General features: G+C 43.3%; 2 protein-coding genes across 3 annotated transcripts in view; both read left to right on the top strand.

Moving 5' to 3' along the window:
* The first annotated feature begins 1,073 nt into the window (after window positions 1–1,073).
* Window positions 1,074–15,087, top strand: elapor1 (endosome-lysosome associated apoptosis and autophagy regulator 1). Its single transcript, XM_039010388.1, has 20 exons — window positions 1,074–1,246; window positions 1,538–1,685; window positions 1,888–1,968; window positions 2,141–2,246; window positions 2,586–2,735; window positions 6,481–6,569; window positions 8,364–8,565; window positions 8,912–9,040; window positions 9,406–9,496; window positions 9,743–9,848; window positions 10,035–10,172; window positions 10,449–10,709; window positions 10,951–11,130; window positions 11,427–11,577; window positions 11,838–11,931; window positions 12,164–12,265; window positions 12,572–12,698; window positions 12,920–13,098; window positions 13,269–13,434; window positions 13,737–15,087. The coding sequence occupies exons 1-20, from the start codon at window positions 1,098–1,100 to the stop codon at window positions 13,803–13,805; spliced, it is 2,718 nt and encodes a 905-aa protein (XP_038866316.1). The 5' UTR covers window positions 1,074–1,097; the 3' UTR covers window positions 13,806–15,087.
* A 343-nt stretch (window positions 15,088–15,430) lies between these two features.
* The window catches only part of LOC120060986 (mitogen-activated protein kinase 14A), a 33,472-nt gene continuing 30,056 nt past the window's right edge, over window positions 15,431–18,846 (top strand). The window contains exon 1 of one of the 2 annotated variants that reach the window (XM_039010447.1): window positions 15,431–15,913. In XM_039010447.1, coding sequence (XP_038866375.1) covers window positions 15,795–15,913 — 119 coding nt within the window. In that variant the 5' untranslated portion in view covers window positions 15,431–15,794. The remainder of the gene's footprint in view (window positions 15,914–18,846) is intronic. The other variant, XM_039010446.1, reaches the window with a different exon arrangement.

Here is an 18,846-nt window from a genome sequence, read left to right as displayed (position 1 = left end):
AGTTATTACATTTTTAAGTCGGTTACATCAGTCAAAATGTATTATTTCACAAAAAAGATTACAATGGTAAAATTGTCCATCAAAATGAATGTGAGTTTATTTAGGAGTTGACTTGAATATACTCTGAATGGATATCTGTGAATTAGGTCATAACCTGTGTGATGTCATGTTCCAAACAGTCCCAATACACTGATCTCAAACTGGTACACTCCACATACTTTTCAAAAACTAGTGTCACCTTTAGAGGACTACCTTGTGAGCATTTCATTCATTGTTCAGGCTCTATACACACTGTATATATAAATACCTGAGAAGTGTGAGTCTGTGTGTGTTTTTTCTTGCAGTCTGACTACCACTTTGAGTACACAGACTGCGATGTGCTGGGGTCTCGGTGGAGGGTGGCGGTACCTAACAAACCAGACACGTGCACAGGCCTCCCTGACCCTGTCAAGGGCACACAGTGTAGTGAGTACCCTACCTACCTACCTACCTACCTACCTACCTACCTACCTACCTACCTACCTACCTACCTACCTACCTACCTACCTACCTACCTACCTACCTACCTACCTACCTACCTACCTACCTACCTACCTACCTACCTACCTACCTACCTACCTACCTACCTACCCTACCCTACCCTACCCTACCCTACCCTACCCTACCCTACCCTATCCTATCCTACCTATCCTACCTATCCTACCTTGCTCTACTTTCATACCATGTACTAACTACACTATATAACACCCTACACCCTACACACGATCCAATATCACAGTCATAAGTATACCCTTATTACAACTCTGTACATACAGTACAGTTTCAAGGTAAGTTTCAGTCTTTCTCTTGATACTTCACCTTCTCTCTCCTCACCTCCTTTTCAAAACGCCGGAGGTAAGTGAGGAGACCATTGGAGGACATCTTCTCCTCAGCTCCTTTGACGTTTTGAAGAGGCGGCTAGAGAGGATGTGAGGAATCAAAGAAAGGACTATTGAGATGCACCCACAGTGTCTTCCTGGCCTGCACTAGTCTCACCCCCCCCCTCCCCCCCCCCCCCCCTCCCAGCGTTCTCCTGCAGCGAGGGGGAGTTCCTGGACATGAGAAGCCAGGAGTGTCAGAAGTGTTCTGGTGGGACCTACTCTCTGGGGACGGGCGTGGCCTTCGATGAGTGGGACAGCATGCCGGCTGGCTTCATCTCACACGGGATGAACATGAACATAGCTGACATCTACACCAACTGCTCAAAGTCAGTATCTCTCTCTGTCTTGCTTACAGCGGGTGTGGGAAGAGAGTAGTAACTCTCCATCTCAAGCTTCGGTTATTTTATGGCCATTTACATTAGCCTGGTCCCAGATCTGTATAGCCAACTTCTGTTGGCAAGACAGTACAAACCGATCTGGGACCAGGCTACCTTTCTACACAGCCGCATACTGTTTAGTGCATTGGAAGACACCGTTATTTTGGTTACTATTTATCTCAACCTTTAGAGCTACTGTCTATTTCTAACAGTATTTGTCTCTTTTTTCTTCCCCTATAGCTCGACCTGGATACCGAAAGGCGACTATATTGCCTCTAACATAGATGAGTGCACCTCTACCTTGTCCTACGCGGTGAGCCTGAAGAAAGCAGGCACTGTGTCCTTTGAGTACTTCTACCCAGACAACACCATCTTCTTTGAATTCTATGTGAGTGTTGCATGTTCTATGTTTTAAGTGTTTTATGTGAGTGTTCCATGATGATACTCTTCATTCATTCCAATGGACAGGGCTACGTGATGTGCTCCTCAATCTCCATGCTATCTAAACGAGTAACTGTAATGAACTCAACTGTGTGTGTCAAGCAGTCATGTTGTATTGATCTCTTCGCACTGTCTTGTCCTCCGTCCAGGTTCAGAATGACCAGTGTGAGTCCACAGACTCTGAGGGTCGCTGGATGAGGACCTCAGAGAAAGACTGGACTCCCCACAATGTGAGTCTTACTAATATAGCCCCCACATGTCCATACACTGAGCATGGTGGGGTGGGAACCCTAATCTCAGAACCTTAAACCAAAATCTTGTCTGCGTGAGCTATGCTAATGTCTATTAAGAGAGTTTATGTATGACCCCCGACGGTTTCTCTCGCTCTCTATCTCTGTCCAGTTGAAGCTGAATCGAGGCAACAACGTGCTCTACTGGAGGACCACATCTTTTGCACTGGTGGGCAGTGCTGTCAAACCTGTGCTCCTTCGCAACATTGCTATCTCAGGTACTATACAGCAGTCATCGATGTCATCATTTTTTTTATCCCGAATTGTTTGCAGATTGCTCTCCCTTGTTTATTTAGGCTTGATTATGATACCCCGGCAGGAATATTTGATTCATTATTCAAAACATTTGAGCAATTTGTAGACCCAACACCTAGCAAACTCGTCAAGAGATTCAGATCTCTTGGTGTAACGGTTCGACAGTCCGTAGGTTTACGTCCCGGTTGGGGCCACCCCTCAAAAGTGCTGCAATGTGAAAAACTGAAAAGCTAAGATGCACACCTCTTCTTACTCTCGTTTCTGTTAATCATTACTGATTGATAATCGTCCTGCTCCTCCAGGGGTTGCCTATACGTCAGAGTGTTTCCATTGTAAACCTGGGACCTACAGCGCCAAGCCAGGCTCTGCTCGCTGTACCCCCTGCCCTGCTGACTCCTACTCCAACAAGGGTGCCACGGTGTGCCAGCAGTGTGAAGTAGACAAATATGCAGGTATGTTTGCATTCTAGCACCAACTACAGTACCAGTCCAAAAGTTTGGACACACCTACTCATTTAAAGTGTTATTTATTTTTTATTTTTTACAATTTTCTACATTATAGAATAATAGTGAAGACATAAACTATGAAATAACACATATTGATTCATGTAGTAACCAAAAAAGTGTTAAACAAATTAAATATTTTTTATATTTGAGATTCTTCAAATTAGTCACCCTTTGCCTTGATGACAGCTTTGCACACTCTTGGCATTCTCTCAACCAGCTTCATGAGGAATGTTTTTCCAAGAATCTTGAAGGAGTTCCCACATATGCTGAGCACTTGTTGGCTGCTTTTCCTTCACTCTGCGGTTCAACTCATCCCAAACCATCTCAATTGGGTTGAGGTCGGGTCATTGTGGAGGCCAGGTCATCTGATGCAGCACTCCATCACTCTCCTTGGTCAAATAGCCCTTACACAGCCTGGAGGTGTGTTTTGGGTCATTGTCCTGTTTAAAAACAAATGATAGTTCCACTAAGTGCAAAACAGATGGGATGACGTATCGCTGCAGAATGCTGTGGTAGCCATGCTGGTTAAGTGTGCCTTGAATTCTAAATAAATCCCTGACAGTGTCACCAGCAAAGCACGCCCACACTATCACACCTCTTCCTCCATGCTTCACGGTGGGATCCACACATGCTGAGATCAACCGTTCACCTACTCTGCGTCTCAAAAAGACACGGCGTTGGAACCAAAAATCGAAAATTTGGACTCATCAGAGCAAAGGACAGATTTCCACCAGTCTAATGTCCATTGCTTGTGTTTCTTGACCCAATCAAGTCTCTTCTTCTTATCGGTGTCCTTTAGTAGTGGTTTCTTTGCAGAAATTCGACAATGAAGGCCTGCTTGTCACGCAGTCTCCTCTGAACAGTTGATGTTGAGATGTGTCTCTTACTTGAGCTCTGTGAAGCATTGATTTGGCCTGCAATCTGAGGCTGGTAACTCTAATGAACTTATCCTCTGGGTCTTCCATTCCTGGGGCGGTCCTGATGAGAGCCAGTTTCATCATAGCACTTCATGGTTTTTGCAACTGCACTTGAAGAAACTTTCAAAGTTCTTGACATTTTCAGGATTGATTGATCTTCATGTCTTAAAGTAATGATGGACTGTCATTTCTCTTTGCTTATTTGAGCTGTTATTGACATAATATGGATTTGTTTTTTCCAAATAGGGCTATCTTCTGTATACCACCCCTACCTTGTCACAACACAACTGATTTGTCTCAAACACATTTTTTTAAATAAAGAAAAACCCTGGAATGAATAGGTGTGTCCAAACTTTTGACTGGTACTACATACAATTGAAGTCGGAGGTTTACATGCACCTAAGCCAAATACATTTAATATCCGAAGGTGAGTGTAGCTGGTGCATGAAGTCAGACGCAGGAGAGCAAAATGAGTGAGCAACGTACTTTACTCAAACAATAAAGGCACAAGGTAAACAAATACACTTGACCAAAAACCAACGCTAAATATTACGCACGGGTGAACACAGCACCCGTCAAAAAACCAGCCATCATGAACCGAACTGAACAATGAAATAATCACGCACAACAAACATGGGGGAAATAGAGGGTTAAATACATGAACATGTAATTGGATAATGAAAACCAGGTGTGTAGAAAATAAAGACAAAACCAATGGAAAATGAAAGATGGATCAGCGATGGCTAGAAGACCGGTGAGGTCGACCGCCGAACGCCGCCCGAAGAAGGAGAGGGACCGACCTCGGCGGAAGTTGCGACATTTAAACTCAGTTTTTCACAATTCCTGACATTTAATCCTAGTAAAAATTCCCTGTCTTAGGTCAGTTTGGATCACCACTTTATTTTAAGAATGTGAAATGTCTGAATAATAGTTGAGAAGGATTTATTTCAGCTTTAATTTCTTTCATCACATTCCCAGTGGGTCCGAAGTTTACATACACTCAATTAGTATTTGGTAGCATTGCCTTTAAATTGTTTAACTTGGGTCAAACGTTTTGGGTAGCCTTCCACAAGCTTCCCACAATAAGTTGGGTGAATTTTGGCCCATTCCTCCTGACAGAGCTGGTGTAACCGAGTCAGGTTCGTAGGCCTCCTTGCTCGCACACGCTTTTTCAGTTCTGCCCACACATTTTCTATTGGATTGAGGTCAGGGCTTTGTGATGGCCACTCCAATACCTTGACTTTGTTGTCCTTAAGACATTTTGCCACAACTTTGGAAGAGTGCTTGGAGTCATTGTCCATTTGGAAGACCCATTTGCGACCAAGCTTTAACTTCCTGACTGTTGTCTTGAGATGTTTCTTCAATATATCCACATAATTTTCATACCTCATGATGCCATCTATTTTGTGAAGTGCACCAGTCCCTCCTGCAGCAAAGCACCCCCACAACATGATGCTGCCACCCCTGTCCTTCACGGTTGGGGTGGTGTTCTTCGGCTTGCAAGCCTCCCCCTTTTTCCTCCAAACATAACGATGGTCATTATGGCCAAACAGTTATATTTTTGTTTCATCAGACCAGAGGACATTTCTCCAAAAAGTACGATCTTTGTCCCCATGTGCAGTTGCAAACCGTAGTCTGGCTTTTTTATGGCGGTTTTGGAGCAGTGGCTTCTTCCTTGTTGAGCGGCCTTCCAGGTTTTGTCGATATAGGACTCGTTTTACTGTGGATATAGATTATTTTGTACCTGTTTCCTCCAGCATCTTCACAAGGTCCTTTGCTGTTGTTCTGGGATTGATTTGCACTTTTTGCACCAAAGTACGTTTATCTCTAGGAGACAGAATGCGTCTCCTTCCTGAGCAGTGTGACGGCTGCGTGGTTCCATGGTGTTTATACTTGCGTACTATTGTTTGTACATATGAACGTGGTACCTTCAGGTGTTTGGAAATTGCTCCCAAGGATGAACCAGACTTGTGGAGGTCTACAATTATTTTTTCTGAAGTCTTGGCTTATTTCTTTTGATTTTCCCATGATGTCACGCAAAGAGGCACTGAGTTTGAAGGTAGGCCTTGAAATACATCCACAGGTACACCTCTAATTGACTCAAATTATGTCAATTAGCCTATCAGAAGCTTCTAAAGCCATGACATAATTTTCTGGAATTTTCCAAGCTGTTTAAAGGCACAGTCAGTATGTAAACTTCTGACCCACTGGAATTGTGATACAGTGAATTATAAGTCAAATAATCTGTCTGTAAACAATTGTTGGAACAATTACTTGTGTCATGCACAAAGTAGATGTCCTAACCGACTTTCCAAAACTATAGTTTGTTAACAATAAATTTGTGGAGTCGTTGAAAAATGAGTTTAATGTCTCCAACCTAAGTGTATGTAAACTAGATATTTCTTCCTGTTACAACCGCTTGAATAGTGGATTGCTCATTTGCAAGTCACCACACACATGTATGTAATGTATGCAAATATACTGTATATGCTCTTGGTTCAATTAAATGCACAGGCTGTGTGGTTGGTTGACTTAGTCTAAGTGTGTGTGGTATCTCTGGATCTTAATGGTGGTTTTGTTTTTCTCCTGCCTCCTGGCGGTTTTCCCCTGGGTCGTGTTCAGTAGGGTACACCGTAACAAAATGTTTAGCAACAGACAACAAAAATCTGTTTTGTTATTGGACAAGTTCATGCACTACCACTCTGTTTCGAAATGTGACTGAAGACAATCTACTGAACACAACCCTGGTTTCCTTGTTCAAACTCTTCTTCCAGAGGCCGGATCAGGGAGCTGCAAGCAGAGGCCTGCATGTACCACCAGTGACTACTTCTACACACACACCCCATGTGACTCCAAAGGACAGGTAATACTATGGGAAAAGTAAATGAGAAAGTAAATGAAGCTGACTGACAATGCTGTTCTTATGTGAGCAGTCAGTTGTTTTTTCATGGCTCAGGTCACTGCAGTGACCACCAGCTGGAGTTGGTATCAGTTTTCCTTACATATTGATTTCCTGTTTAGTCCTGACAGGTTCTATTCAACCATTATGTACTCAGTCATGATGATTAGCCATAATGTAGCATATATACAGTACCAGTCAAAAGTTTGGACACACCTTCTCATTCCAGGGTTTTTCTTTATTTAAATATTTTTCTAAATTGTAGAATAAGAGTGAAAACAAAACTATGAAATAACACATGGAATCATGTAGTAACCAAAAAAGTGTTCAACAAATCAAAATATATTTTATATTTGAGATTCTTCAAAGTAGCCACCCTTTGCCTTGATGACAGCTTTGCACAGTCTTGGCATTCTCTCAACTAGCTTCATGAGGTAGTCACCTGGAATGCATTTCAATTAACAGGTGTGCCTTGTTAAAAGTGAATTTGTGGAATTTCTTTCCTTAATGCATTTGAGCCAATCAGTTGTGTTGTGACAAGGTAGGGGTGGTATACAGAAGGTAGCCCTATTTGGTAAAAGTCCATGTCCATATTATGGCATGAACAGCTCAAATAAGCAAAGAGAAATGACAGTCCATCATTACTTTAAGACATGGTCAGTCAATCCTGAAAATGTCAAGAACTTTTGAAGTTATTTAAATTGCAGTCACAAAAACTGTCAAGTGCTATGATGAAACTGGCTCTCATGAGGACCGCTACAGGAAAGGAAGACACAGAGTTACCTCTGCTGCAGAGGATACGTTCATTAGAGTTAACTGCCTCAGAAATCGGCAATTAACTGCACCTCAGATTGCAGCCCAAATAAATGCTTCCCAGAGTTCAAGTAACAGACACATCTCAACATCAACTGTTCGGAGGAGACTGCGTGAATCAGGCCTTCATGGTTGATTTGCTGCAAAGAAACCACTACCAAAGGACACCAATAAGAAGAAGAGACTTGCTTGGTCCAAGAAACACGAGCAATGGACATTAGACCAGTGGAAAGCTGTGCTTTGGTCTTATGAGTCCAAATTTGAGATTTTTGGTTCCAACCGCTGCCTTTGTGAGACGCAGAGTAGGTGAACGGATGATTTCTGCATGTGTAGTTCCCACTGTGAAGCATGGACGAGGAGGAGGTGTGATACTGTGGGAGTGCTTTGCTGGTGACACTGGCAGTGATTTATTTAGAATTCAAGGCACACTTAATGGCTACCACAGCATTCTGCAGCGGTACGCCATCCCATTTATTTTTCAACAGGACAATGACCCAACACACCTCCAGGCTGTGTAAGGGCTATTTGACCAAGAAGGAGAGTGATTGAGTGCTGCATCAGATGACCTGGCCTCCACAATCACCCGACCTCAACCCAATTGAGATGGTTTGGGATGAGTTGGACCGCAGAGTGAAGGAAAAGCAGCCAACAAGTGCTCAGCATATGTGGGAACTCCTTCAAGACTCTTCAAGACATGATTCCATATGTGTTATTTCATCGTTTGTATGTCTTCACTATTATTCTACAATGTAGAAAATAGTCAAAACAAAGAAAAACCCTTGAATGAATATGTGTGTCCAAACTTTTGACTGGTACTGTACATTGATGTGATATGTGGTTATTTTACCTCCCTTAGTTGATTGCACCTATTTCACGTTAATAAGAGTTTCTGCTAAATGACTAAAATGTAAATGGAATTCATAACTCTCCTGCTGTGTTTCTTAGACCCAGCTGATGTACAAGTGGATTGAGCCAAAGATCTGTAGTGAGATCGTTGAAGGGGCAGTGGATAACAGTACTGGAGGAGCGGTGAAGCTACCAGCCTCTGGACAGATGGAGACCTGCCCTCCCTGTAACCCTGGCTTCTCTGTCACCAACACCTCAGGCTGCGAACCCTGTCCTCATGGATCCTACTCCAATGGAACAGGTGGAAAAACCCCTCCTCAACGTAACGATTGATGAAATGTATTAACGGAAATAGACATTATTGTGCTATGTTTGGTGCTAGGTGCTATACGAGGAACATTCCGCAGCAACTTATGCCACTGTTTTTATGCTGTCAGATCTTTTGTCACATTAATTATTTACTTAATCCTCTACGTCCCCTTTGGGACATAAGACCACTTTGGCACAAACGTAAACCCATTTTAACAGTAGCTCTCAATCCCTCATGTCCATATCCACCCTGTGCTAATTGCTTGAGGGCCGCTGGTGGGCAACAAACCCTCTACTGTCTCTTTATCGAACACTCTCTATCCATACTCTATGTGCAGCCTGTGCTGAGTGTCCTGTCGGAACAGAGCCGGTGGTGGGCTTTGAGTACAAGTGGTGGAACAAGATGCCCGACAACATGAGGAGCTCTGTCTACAGCCGGGAGTACAGCGACTCAGTCAGGAGCACGGGTAAGGGACTCTAATACCTTTTTCACTCTACTGAGGCAAACCAAGTTGTAATGGGCTGGCCTGGTTATGAATAGGCAATAGTGACTCAGGAGCACTGGTACATATGTAAAGGACTCAAATACCCTTTTTACACTGTTGCGATGACCCGAACCGCATTGTGGTGATTTGGATGTGTAACCAGGACAGCTGGTACAGCTCTGCTTGGCTCGGTTTGGCTAAATTCAGCAGTGTGAAAAAGGCCTACTTTTGAATGAGCAGTCATACAGTAATTTACTTGATCCTGAGTGTTGCATTTGACGTGATGTGCACTCTCTGTTGGTGGTCTGTGAAGTTATTGATTGTTGATCTGTTGTTGTGACTGACAGGATGGGAGGTGGCAGGAGAGTACATCTACACCACCCAAGGCGATCTGGACTCTGACTACATGATGCTCTTACTCACTGTCCCTGGATACAGGTAGGGCTCACAGGGTCAGTCTGTGGAAGTTACAACAAACACCTGAATGGAACTGCTTATGAATGGGTTATGTACGAGTTATGAATGTGTTATAAAGTCCTTTATATAGGTACCCTTCTAAAAAAGGGTTACCCTTGAATTGAACATATTTGCATAATTACTGTATGTGTAATGTTACAGTATATGTGTTGTACAGTAGGTGTCATGTAAAATAAAAGTTACCTTAAATATTTTCTGTCTCCCTAGGTTGCCTCACTCGGTGGCTAAAGATGATGAGAGGAGTGAACTGTCGCGGATCTCCTTTGTCTTTGAGACCCAGTGCACCGCTGATTGTACCCTCTACTTTATGGCGGTGGGAGAGAATATCTCATGCCACACTTCATGCAACAATTTAAAGTATTTGTAGTCACATAGTGCATTTGGTTCATCTGTATTCAAGACCTACAGAGTTGTACTATTGATGTAAACAAAAATACATGTTCTGTGGCCCGTAAGGAAAATGGATGAAATATAAGGGTTCTTCTTGTTCTTTTCCCAGGGTTACAGTGAGAGGGCCAATGACATGGTGGAGCACTGGAGTGGCACGACCAGGAAACAGTCCTACTCCTACCTAGTGAAGAGCAACAGCACCGTCAGCTTTACCTGGGGCTTCCAACGCACCCAAGCCTACGGTGAGGTGAGATAGATGGACACACTCACACTCAACACACTTAGATCCGTGGAAATTTCAGCCATTTCATTGCCGAGCTTTCCATCACAGAAAGTGGACCTTTACCTGAGGGTCAACATGCCCCATGTCATACGAAACACTTAACACATCTCCGCCGACAATGCATCTCTGCATGACTCAACTCCACAATAACATTTCAGCCCCTTATGAAGGAGTGATGTGTGTTTGACTAGTGTGGCATAGCCTTCCGTACTCTGAGTACTGTCCCTAACTTCTCCTCAGGTGAGGCAGTACAGCGGTGACTTTGCCAAGATGTACACTGTCCAAATCACCAACGTGGTGGGTGGTGTGGCCTCTCAGTGTCGCCACTGTGCCTTGGGCTCCGGGTCGGCCTCAGAATGCGTCCCCTGCCCTCCAGCCCACTACATGGTCAATGGGACAGGCGTGTGTAAGAGCTGCCCTCCCAACACCTTCATCAGGGCTGATCAGACCGTAGGGGAGGCAGCCTGTATCCACTGTGGACCCAATACGCACAGCAACAAGGTAAGGAAAGGGATCGACGACGAACTGAAGAACTGTTGTATTCGTGCATTGATCAGATAATGTAGGCCTGCGCGTAAAGGTTTAGAGCTGGGAAAGGAACACAAATCAAAGTACTAATAAAGATCAATGCATCATTGTTGCATTTTTAAAGCCTGTGTTAGACAATACTTATTTATTGTGTTTTGAAGGTGTGTCCATGATAATGTATGGTAATTCTGTTTCTCCCCCCATCCCCTCACAGGCCCACTCAGCCTGTGTTAGCGACTGTAGACTGAACCTGCAGTCCACCGGCGGAGGAGAGGTCCTCCAATATGACTTCACCCCCCTGGCTAACATCACCAGCTTCCAGAGCAGCCCACGCTTCACCAGTAAAGGCCTCCGATACTTCCACCAGTTCAGGGTCGGCCTCTGTGGAGAAGAGGTACGGGCTGATGGATGCATATGGTTATATTTAGAATACACCTTTGGTCAATCTCAGAAGTATTTTCCTCGCTTCCTTGCATCCTCTCTTCATACCTGATCAAAATGTCAGAGGAGAGCATTGGAGAGGATCTCCTCTTTCTATCTCTTCGAATGCTCTTCTCGCTTCCCTCTGACGCAAGGAAATAGGACGCAAGGAATCAAGAAAAATACCTTTGAGATTTACCCCTTGAAAACAGTAACGATGGTTATACAGAAACTCACATTAATGGTGATTCTCTGTTGTGACCCATGTAGGGCAGAGAGGTGGCGGTGTGCGTGGACAACGTGACAGAGAGCAGGAAGGAGGTCAGAGGTTACGCCTGCCAGTCCACTGTGGTGCCCTCTGAGGTCAGAGGTCAGAGTGTGGTGTCATCACAACCCTTCACTATCGGTGACACACTCATTGGTAAGAGATCAAGCTTTACTCCATGGTGCATCCCTCTCAAATAGCAATGGATACACACCAAAAATCACCTAGCTGGTAAAGCGGCTTGGGGACAGCTTTGCATGAAGCCAAGCATGCACATTAAATGACTATTGTCCATTTTCTTTGTTGGGTAACTTCACCAACTGATCATGATCAACAGGGTGGTGTACAGAAAACCCTGTCACCGTTGCTGTGTCAATGTTTCTCCTCTCTTTAACATGTTCTGTTTCTGTCTGAAGGGGTAACCTCTGACACATCTCTGGATAGCATTGCCTCTCTTGAGAGCACTTTCATTACCAAGTCCAACCTGCCTGATGTCATTTTCTACTACAGGTATCATCATCATCATCATCAATCTGAGTTTTCAAATAAAACAAATCTGTTAGTGTTCCAGAGGTTTTGTATACTTTTAAGCCAGTACTTTTGAAATGTTAATGCAGAGACATTCTAGATGTTCTAGTGGTGGCTATTTTGTTGTTCTATAATAGAGTACTATCCCAACTCAGTACTATATAACCTCTCTTTATCTGCCACTGGACTCATAGTCATATTATGTCCACCACAGGTCCAGTGAAACAACACAGGCATGTCAAAAGGGAAGGACAGCTACCATCAGACTAAGATGTGATCCCACAGTGACAGGCAAAGACCAGATTACACTCCCAAGGTATGGACTACTGTACATGACGAACTGACTGAAGGAAGCTATAGAGACTCTCAAATTGTGGCTGAACTGACAGACACTCTGATATTTGTACAGAGAGTGACTTCCTGTGGAATAATGGTGGAACTACAACTACTACACCACCTCAAATAAAGACTTGCTATTACAGCTTAGCCTTGACCCCAGCTGTTCTGTGTGATGTCTGGCAGACTACAGTGTGCTAAACTCTCCCAACCCGAATAAGAGCAGAGCGTCAACAGTTGCTAGGCGAATTTTAACATTTGATTCGGTCTTTGTTGTCCTGTCCAGTAAATGTTCAGAGGGGACGTGTGACGGTTGCTCCTTCCATTTCCTATGGCGGTCTCCGTATGCCTGTCCACTCTGTACAGAGAGCCACTACAGAGAGATAGTCAGTGCCTGCATTCAGGGAATACAGGTAAGATAGTACATTATTACAGTCCTGCTTTCTCATACTCTTCTTTTCTGGCTTTGGAGCATACGGCTACAAAAAGCTTCTACATCATGCCAGACAGTCCTTTGCAGCTTTTTGATTCTTAACTAGGCACGTTGTCTAATGTAGACTTACGATAACACTATCAAAACAGCCAAATTATACTAATGTGTGTTTGTGTGTCTCTCTCTCGCTCTCTCTTTCAGAGAACCACCTACGTGTGGCAGCAGCCACTGCAGTGTACTGGTGGTGTGTCCCTTCCTGCCCAGACGGTCAGTGCCTGTGTGACCCTGGACTTCTGGCTGAAGGTCGGAGTGTCCACAGGGACGGTCGCTGCCATACTGCTCATCAGCATCAGCTGCTACTTCTGGAAGAGAACTCGCAAGTAAGATATAGTCTGTCTATGTGTGTGTGTGTGTGTGTGTGTTGTGTACACCTGTGCATGCATGTGAGGAGTGACAGGAGTCTTTGTGGACTGTGTGCATGCACTTATTTGTGTGTGTGTGTATTCGTGCACCAGTGACGGTGTGTGTTTTTTCTCCCCTCCACATGCAGGCTGGAATATAAGTACTCCAAGCTGATGATGACTGCTGGAGATAAGGAGTGTGAGCTGCCTGCTGCAGACAGCTGTGCCATCATGGAGGGAGAAGATGCAGAGGACGACCTCATCTACCTCACCAAGAAATCCTTCTTCACAAAGATCAAGTCCTTCTCCAGAGAGGTGAGGCCAAAAAGGTGGTGATGTGATGTTTAAAAAAAAAACAAACATGAGTCCTCCTTATACAGGGAACTGGACACAATATCTGTATCACTGTATGTGGTTTGTATATTTATTTTGCATTGCAAAGATTTTTTGGTTATAAAATGTCTGACCTGTGTCTGTAATACTGTAACTCAAAACTCCAAGAGACGTTTCCCATTGAAATTGCAATGGAAAGTAGTACATAAAATAGTTACTATCTTATCCATGAATGTTTTGATCTCTCTAAAATGAGAACAACTGTATTTGATGTGTTTCCACAGAGATCGTCGGATGGATTTGACTCTGTTCCCCTGAAGTCATCATCAGGTTTGGAGATGGAGATGACCTAGAGCGAGGATTCCCAAATGTTTTTTTTATGCAGCAGCGCCCTAAAAATGATAAGCCTCTGGTGGACACCCCCAGTTTGGAAACCCCTGAGCTAGAAGAGTACCTGAAACCTCCTTCAACCTCTGGATGAAGGAACACATATGGGACGTATTAATTATTCATTGAGTTGAAATGTAAAGAGCGTTGCAGATAGAAATGTATTAAATAGAGCTGACGATTTCCTGGACCCCATTCTACCTGTTCTACACAGGTTGCAAAATTCCCAGGTTTTCCAGAAACCCTTTTGTGGAAGATTCCTGGAATCAGGAGGGAATATGCAGGAAATCTGGGATTCCTCCAACCAGGATTTCTGTAAAACTTGGGAATTTGGGGAAAGTTACCAGAATTCTGCAACCCTATACACAATATCTTTCTATGGGAACGTTCTGCAATGTTGCACCGTCCTGAACAGTATGAATGTTGCTCCCCTCACTGCATAGCACCAATGGACAAGAAGCATCTATTATAAACCAAACAGAAAGGAATGAATGGAACTGCCGGAACATGATGGAAGTCTTTATAAGTTCACAGAGAGATGAACAGAGCAAACCTTTTGTTCAGAAACACTCTCAATTTAAACCCTCAACATCTCTGGGATGTTGAAAGGACTAGATAATGAGAATATGTTTTTCATCTGAAGTTTTTTTTAATGTATTTGGTCATATCAAAACAAAGCATGTTTCCAGGAGAATGCATTTCTAATGAAATCGTGTTGGTGTTTTGGTGCTTATATGGACCGATTTGTTGCTCTGCTAATAGCAATACAGTTTGCAGCCATGTAGAAACCTTAATGGGTACCTGATCTTTTATGGTGAGATTTATTTTCCACAATATTTTAGATATATTTTCACGAAACATGTGAACCTGTGCTTTTGTTGAATTAATTATGTCTTACAGTAACGTGTGCATTTTCATTATTAAAGGCCATTATGGGTCTTCCTTATGACAATACAAATTGTCAAATTGTCAAATTGTCAATTAAAAAGAAGTCCAACTGTCTGTTGCCAAAATTATTTGGTGAAAAAGCATTACTGTATTTTATTTCTACTCCACTACTGGGGTATAGTTTTATTTGATTTGGAAATGGAGCCATTTACTTAATGTTTGATACATGTTTCATTTATTGACTCTTGAAAGTAATTTTCTTAGCATTAAATTCACTGTTTGTCTATGCTCTTAAATAAACTTCTAAAAAAGGTTCTGTGAAAAAAACATGTTTGTCCAAAGACATTACAGTATGAAGATATGCAGAAACTCCATCTCCCCGATAACGCGTGTACGCGATGTCATGGCGACGTTGGATAGCTAAGCTCATGCGCAGAAACACGTCACCGTCTAACGGTCTCGCGCCGAACTACGCATGTGTAGGCACTTTTTTTTCCCCCATACAAAAATTAAAATGTGTCAGTTTAACTTTCAAGAGGTTGGGGTAATAAAATGCTCCACTACTTAAGGCATTGTCTCGAATATAGGTTGTGCCTTTAGATTTCGAGAAAATTAACAACTAAGGAATCAATTTTCACTTCTCGAACTGGTTCGCTTGGTTTGTTTCACAAGCGTTCCCGGAAGTCTCGTGATGTTGAGCCTCTGGTGTTAGATACTCCGTGGTTTGTCCTTTGAGCGAGTAGAAGGATTTGGATCTCATTTCGCAACATTTTGTTGTTGCAGCATAGGAGCACGGGCGCGCTGGGTAGGTAACGGAGTGAAATCCTGGGAGCCTGAACGCAAATCGGAGTAGAAACGCTTTCTCACCGTAATTTAAATAATTTTGCACCTTGCTACGAACGAACATTGCATCCAGCATCTACTGAAGTTGATAGTTTCCGAGCATTTTCTGAAACAAGCTAGTACAGTAGTTAGCGAACTTACGTTAGTTGCACGAGTCTAGTTGACACCTTTGACCAACAAAAAGCAGAAGTCACAACTTGCAGTTTGAGGGTTGTTCTGCAGGAATGTCGCTGAAAGAAAGACCCACGTTTTATCGGCAGGAGGTGAACAAGACGATTTGGGAGGTACCAGAACGCTACCAGATGTTGTCTCCAGTCGGGTCCGGGGCCTACGGATCAGTTTGGTAATTTACACGGTTTTTGTCCTATGTTTGCGCAGAGTTAGCTATAGCTAGTCATTTCTACGAGGCCTGCATAAACGCCAAAGTTAGCATGGCAGCTAGGTAGTTACATTCAGAATAGAACGCTGCGCGACCATGGGCCCTCTCGATTCTCGAACTGTGTCAGCGAGAGCGAGCGAGCATGCGAACTTGCCCCAACCAGTCTGTGTTCACACAATAGAATAACATTAGTCAGACGCACCATTCGCTTATGTTGCGGTATGAAATGTTGCCATGTCCCCAGCCACGTTTACTAGCTAACTGTTACGTGCACGATGTAAATGTGTCCAGCTACTTTTATAGGTTGACATTGTAACGTTATCTGAATAGCAACATCCATTTGAAACGTATTGAAAATATTATGCAAATGTATAGCCACAAAGACTTGGAAACTAACAGTTATTGTTGCTATCTCACATCCAATTGTTTTCTTTCTGATGTGTACCGAGTGTTTCTGTTATGTTCTATTCTACTATATCCAATTGGTTTGGAAATGCATTTAGACACAAAGTTTGCAGTTTTGTAGTGGATCTCGTTGTAACTTAAGTGGCTAACTTACATCTATTGTTAAACCTCCACACAGTGATGCCACTTAATTCTGTATGACATGGTGACTCATATGCCCAGAATAGGTCAAACCAAACTGCAGGATATATGGCTAATTGATTTACTGTCTTGACTAGATGCATATTGTACGCCAGATATCTGATAACTACGTTTCCATTAATGGTCGTTGCAGATTACCTTATACAAAACGCTGCATATATGTCTAAACTATATATAAATTCTCGATTTGGGGAAATAGGCATCTTATAAATGTCCATTGCAGGTGGGTCTACAAAAACCAGAGGAAACTAGGTAAGATATTAAATCAATGTTTTGTATCTAGTGAGAAATGCCTCTTGCGTGTGTGTAGGTCTTTTTTGGTTGCATTGTATGATGTACTGTCATTTACTTCTTCACGTGGCAGGGTGCATAGAAACGACTAGTTCCTGCAAAGATGTGGGAAATGCTGGATCTGCAGCAGCTAAAATGGGAGGCACCACCTCTAGCGATATAAAACATAGATTTCAAATCTTTTGTAGTTTTCTTTGGTTTTTGTAGACGGACCTGCAACTGGACACTGACACTTTATAAGATTCCCTTTCCCCCAAATCCAGAATGGAGACGGTATCACCAAGAGCGGGCTAGTTGAGACGTCTATGCAGCGTTTTGTATAAGCTAACCTGTAACGCCAAGTATTGAAAACATAGCTGTAGATTGTATGCCAGATATGTGATAACTCTCTCTTGCTCCTTAGATATTGAGGAAAGGGGATGATGTCTGTCTGTCTTGACTTTCTTCTTAGACGAGAAAATGTTGTATTTATTTCATCTTTCTTTAACTAGGCAAGTCGGTTGTGAACAAATCATTATTTACAAAAATGGCCTACCAAAAGGCCTCCTGCGGGGACTGGGGCCTGGGATTAAAAAATAAATATAGGACCAAACACACATCACAACAAGAGACAACACTACATAAAGAGAGACCTAAGACAACAACATAGCAAGGCAGCAGCACATGACAACACAGCATGGTACAAACATTATTGGGCACAGACAACAGCACAACGGGCAAGAAGGTAGAGACAACAATACATCACACAAAGCAGCCCCATCTGTCAGTAAGCGTGTCCGTGATTGGGTCTTTGAATGAAGAGACTGAGATAAAGCTGTCCAGTTTGAGTGTTTGTTGCAGCTCGTTCCAGCCGCTAGCTGCAGCGAACTGAAGAGGAGCGACCCACGGATGTGTGTGCTTTGGGGACCTTTAACAGAATGTGACTGGCAGAACGGGTGTTGTATGTGGAGGATGTGGGCTGCAGTAGATATCTCAGATAGGGGGGAGTGAGGCCTAAGATGGTTTTATAAATAAGCATCAACCAGTGGGTCTTGCGATAGGTAAACAGAGATGACCAGTTTACAGTGGCGTATAGAGTGCAGTGACGTGTACTATAAGGAGCATTGGTGGCAAATCTGATGGGCGAATGGTAAAGAACATCTAGCTGCTCGAGAGAACCCTTACCTGCCAATCTATAAATTACGTTGCCGTAATCTAGCATGGGTAGGATGGTCATCTGAATCAGGGTTAGTTTGGCAGCTGGGGTGAAAGAGGAGCGATTACGATAGAGGAAACCAAGTCTAAATTTAACTTTAGCCTGCAGTTTTGATATGTGCTGAGAGAAAGACAGTGTACCGTCTAGCCATACTCCCAAGTACTTGTACGAGGTGACTACCTCAAGCTCTAAACCATTAGAGGTAGTAATAACACCTGTGGGGAGAGGGACATTCTTCTTACCAAACCACATTACCTTTGTTTTGGAGGTGTTCAGAACAAGGTTAAGGGTAGAGAAAGCTTGTTGGACACTAAGAAAGCTTTGTTGTAGAGCATTTAACACAGAATCTGGGGAGGGGCCAGCTGAGTATAAGACTGTATCATCTGCATATAAATGGAGGAGAGAGCTTCCTACTGCCTGAGCTAAGTTGTTGATGTAAATTGAGAAAGGCGTGGGGCCTAGGATCGAGCCTTGGTGTACTCCCTTGGTGACAGGCAGTGGCCGAGACAGCAGATTTTCTGACATTATACATTGCACTCTTTGAGAGAGGTAGTTAGCAAACCAGGCCAAAGACCCCAGAGACACCAATACTTCTTAGCCGGCCCACAAGAATGGAATGGTCTACCGTATCAAAAGCTTTGGCCAAGTCAATAAAAATAGCAGCACAATATTGCTTAGAATCAAGGGCAATGACATTATTGAGGACTTTTAAGGTTGCAGTGACACATCCATAACCTGAGCGGAAACCAGATTGCATACCCGAGAGAATACTATAGACGTCAAGAAAGCCAGTCAGTTGGAGATA

The sequence above is a fragment of the Salvelinus namaycush genome, chromosome 16 (genome assembly GCF_016432855.1).
Source record: "Salvelinus namaycush isolate Seneca chromosome 16, SaNama_1.0, whole genome shotgun sequence".
Lineage (NCBI taxonomy): Eukaryota > Metazoa > Chordata > Actinopteri > Salmoniformes > Salmonidae > Salvelinus > Salvelinus namaycush.
Note: the sequence above shows the minus strand (reverse complement) of the source record. Positions and strands in the feature narration are given on the sequence as shown.

Coding starts and splice junctions, on each gene's coding strand:
- elapor1 (XM_039010388.1), top strand. CDS start 1,098: ATGAGAAGCCAGGAGTGTCAGAAGTGTTCTGGTGGGACCTACTCTCTG. Junction 1,247..1,537: donor ATCTACACCAACTGCTCAAA/GTCAGTATCTCT, acceptor CTTCCCCTATAG/CTCGACCTGGATACCGAAAG. Junction 9,041..9,405: donor CGACTCAGTCAGGAGCACGG/GTAAGGGACTCT, acceptor TGTGACTGACAG/GATGGGAGGTGGCAGGAGAG.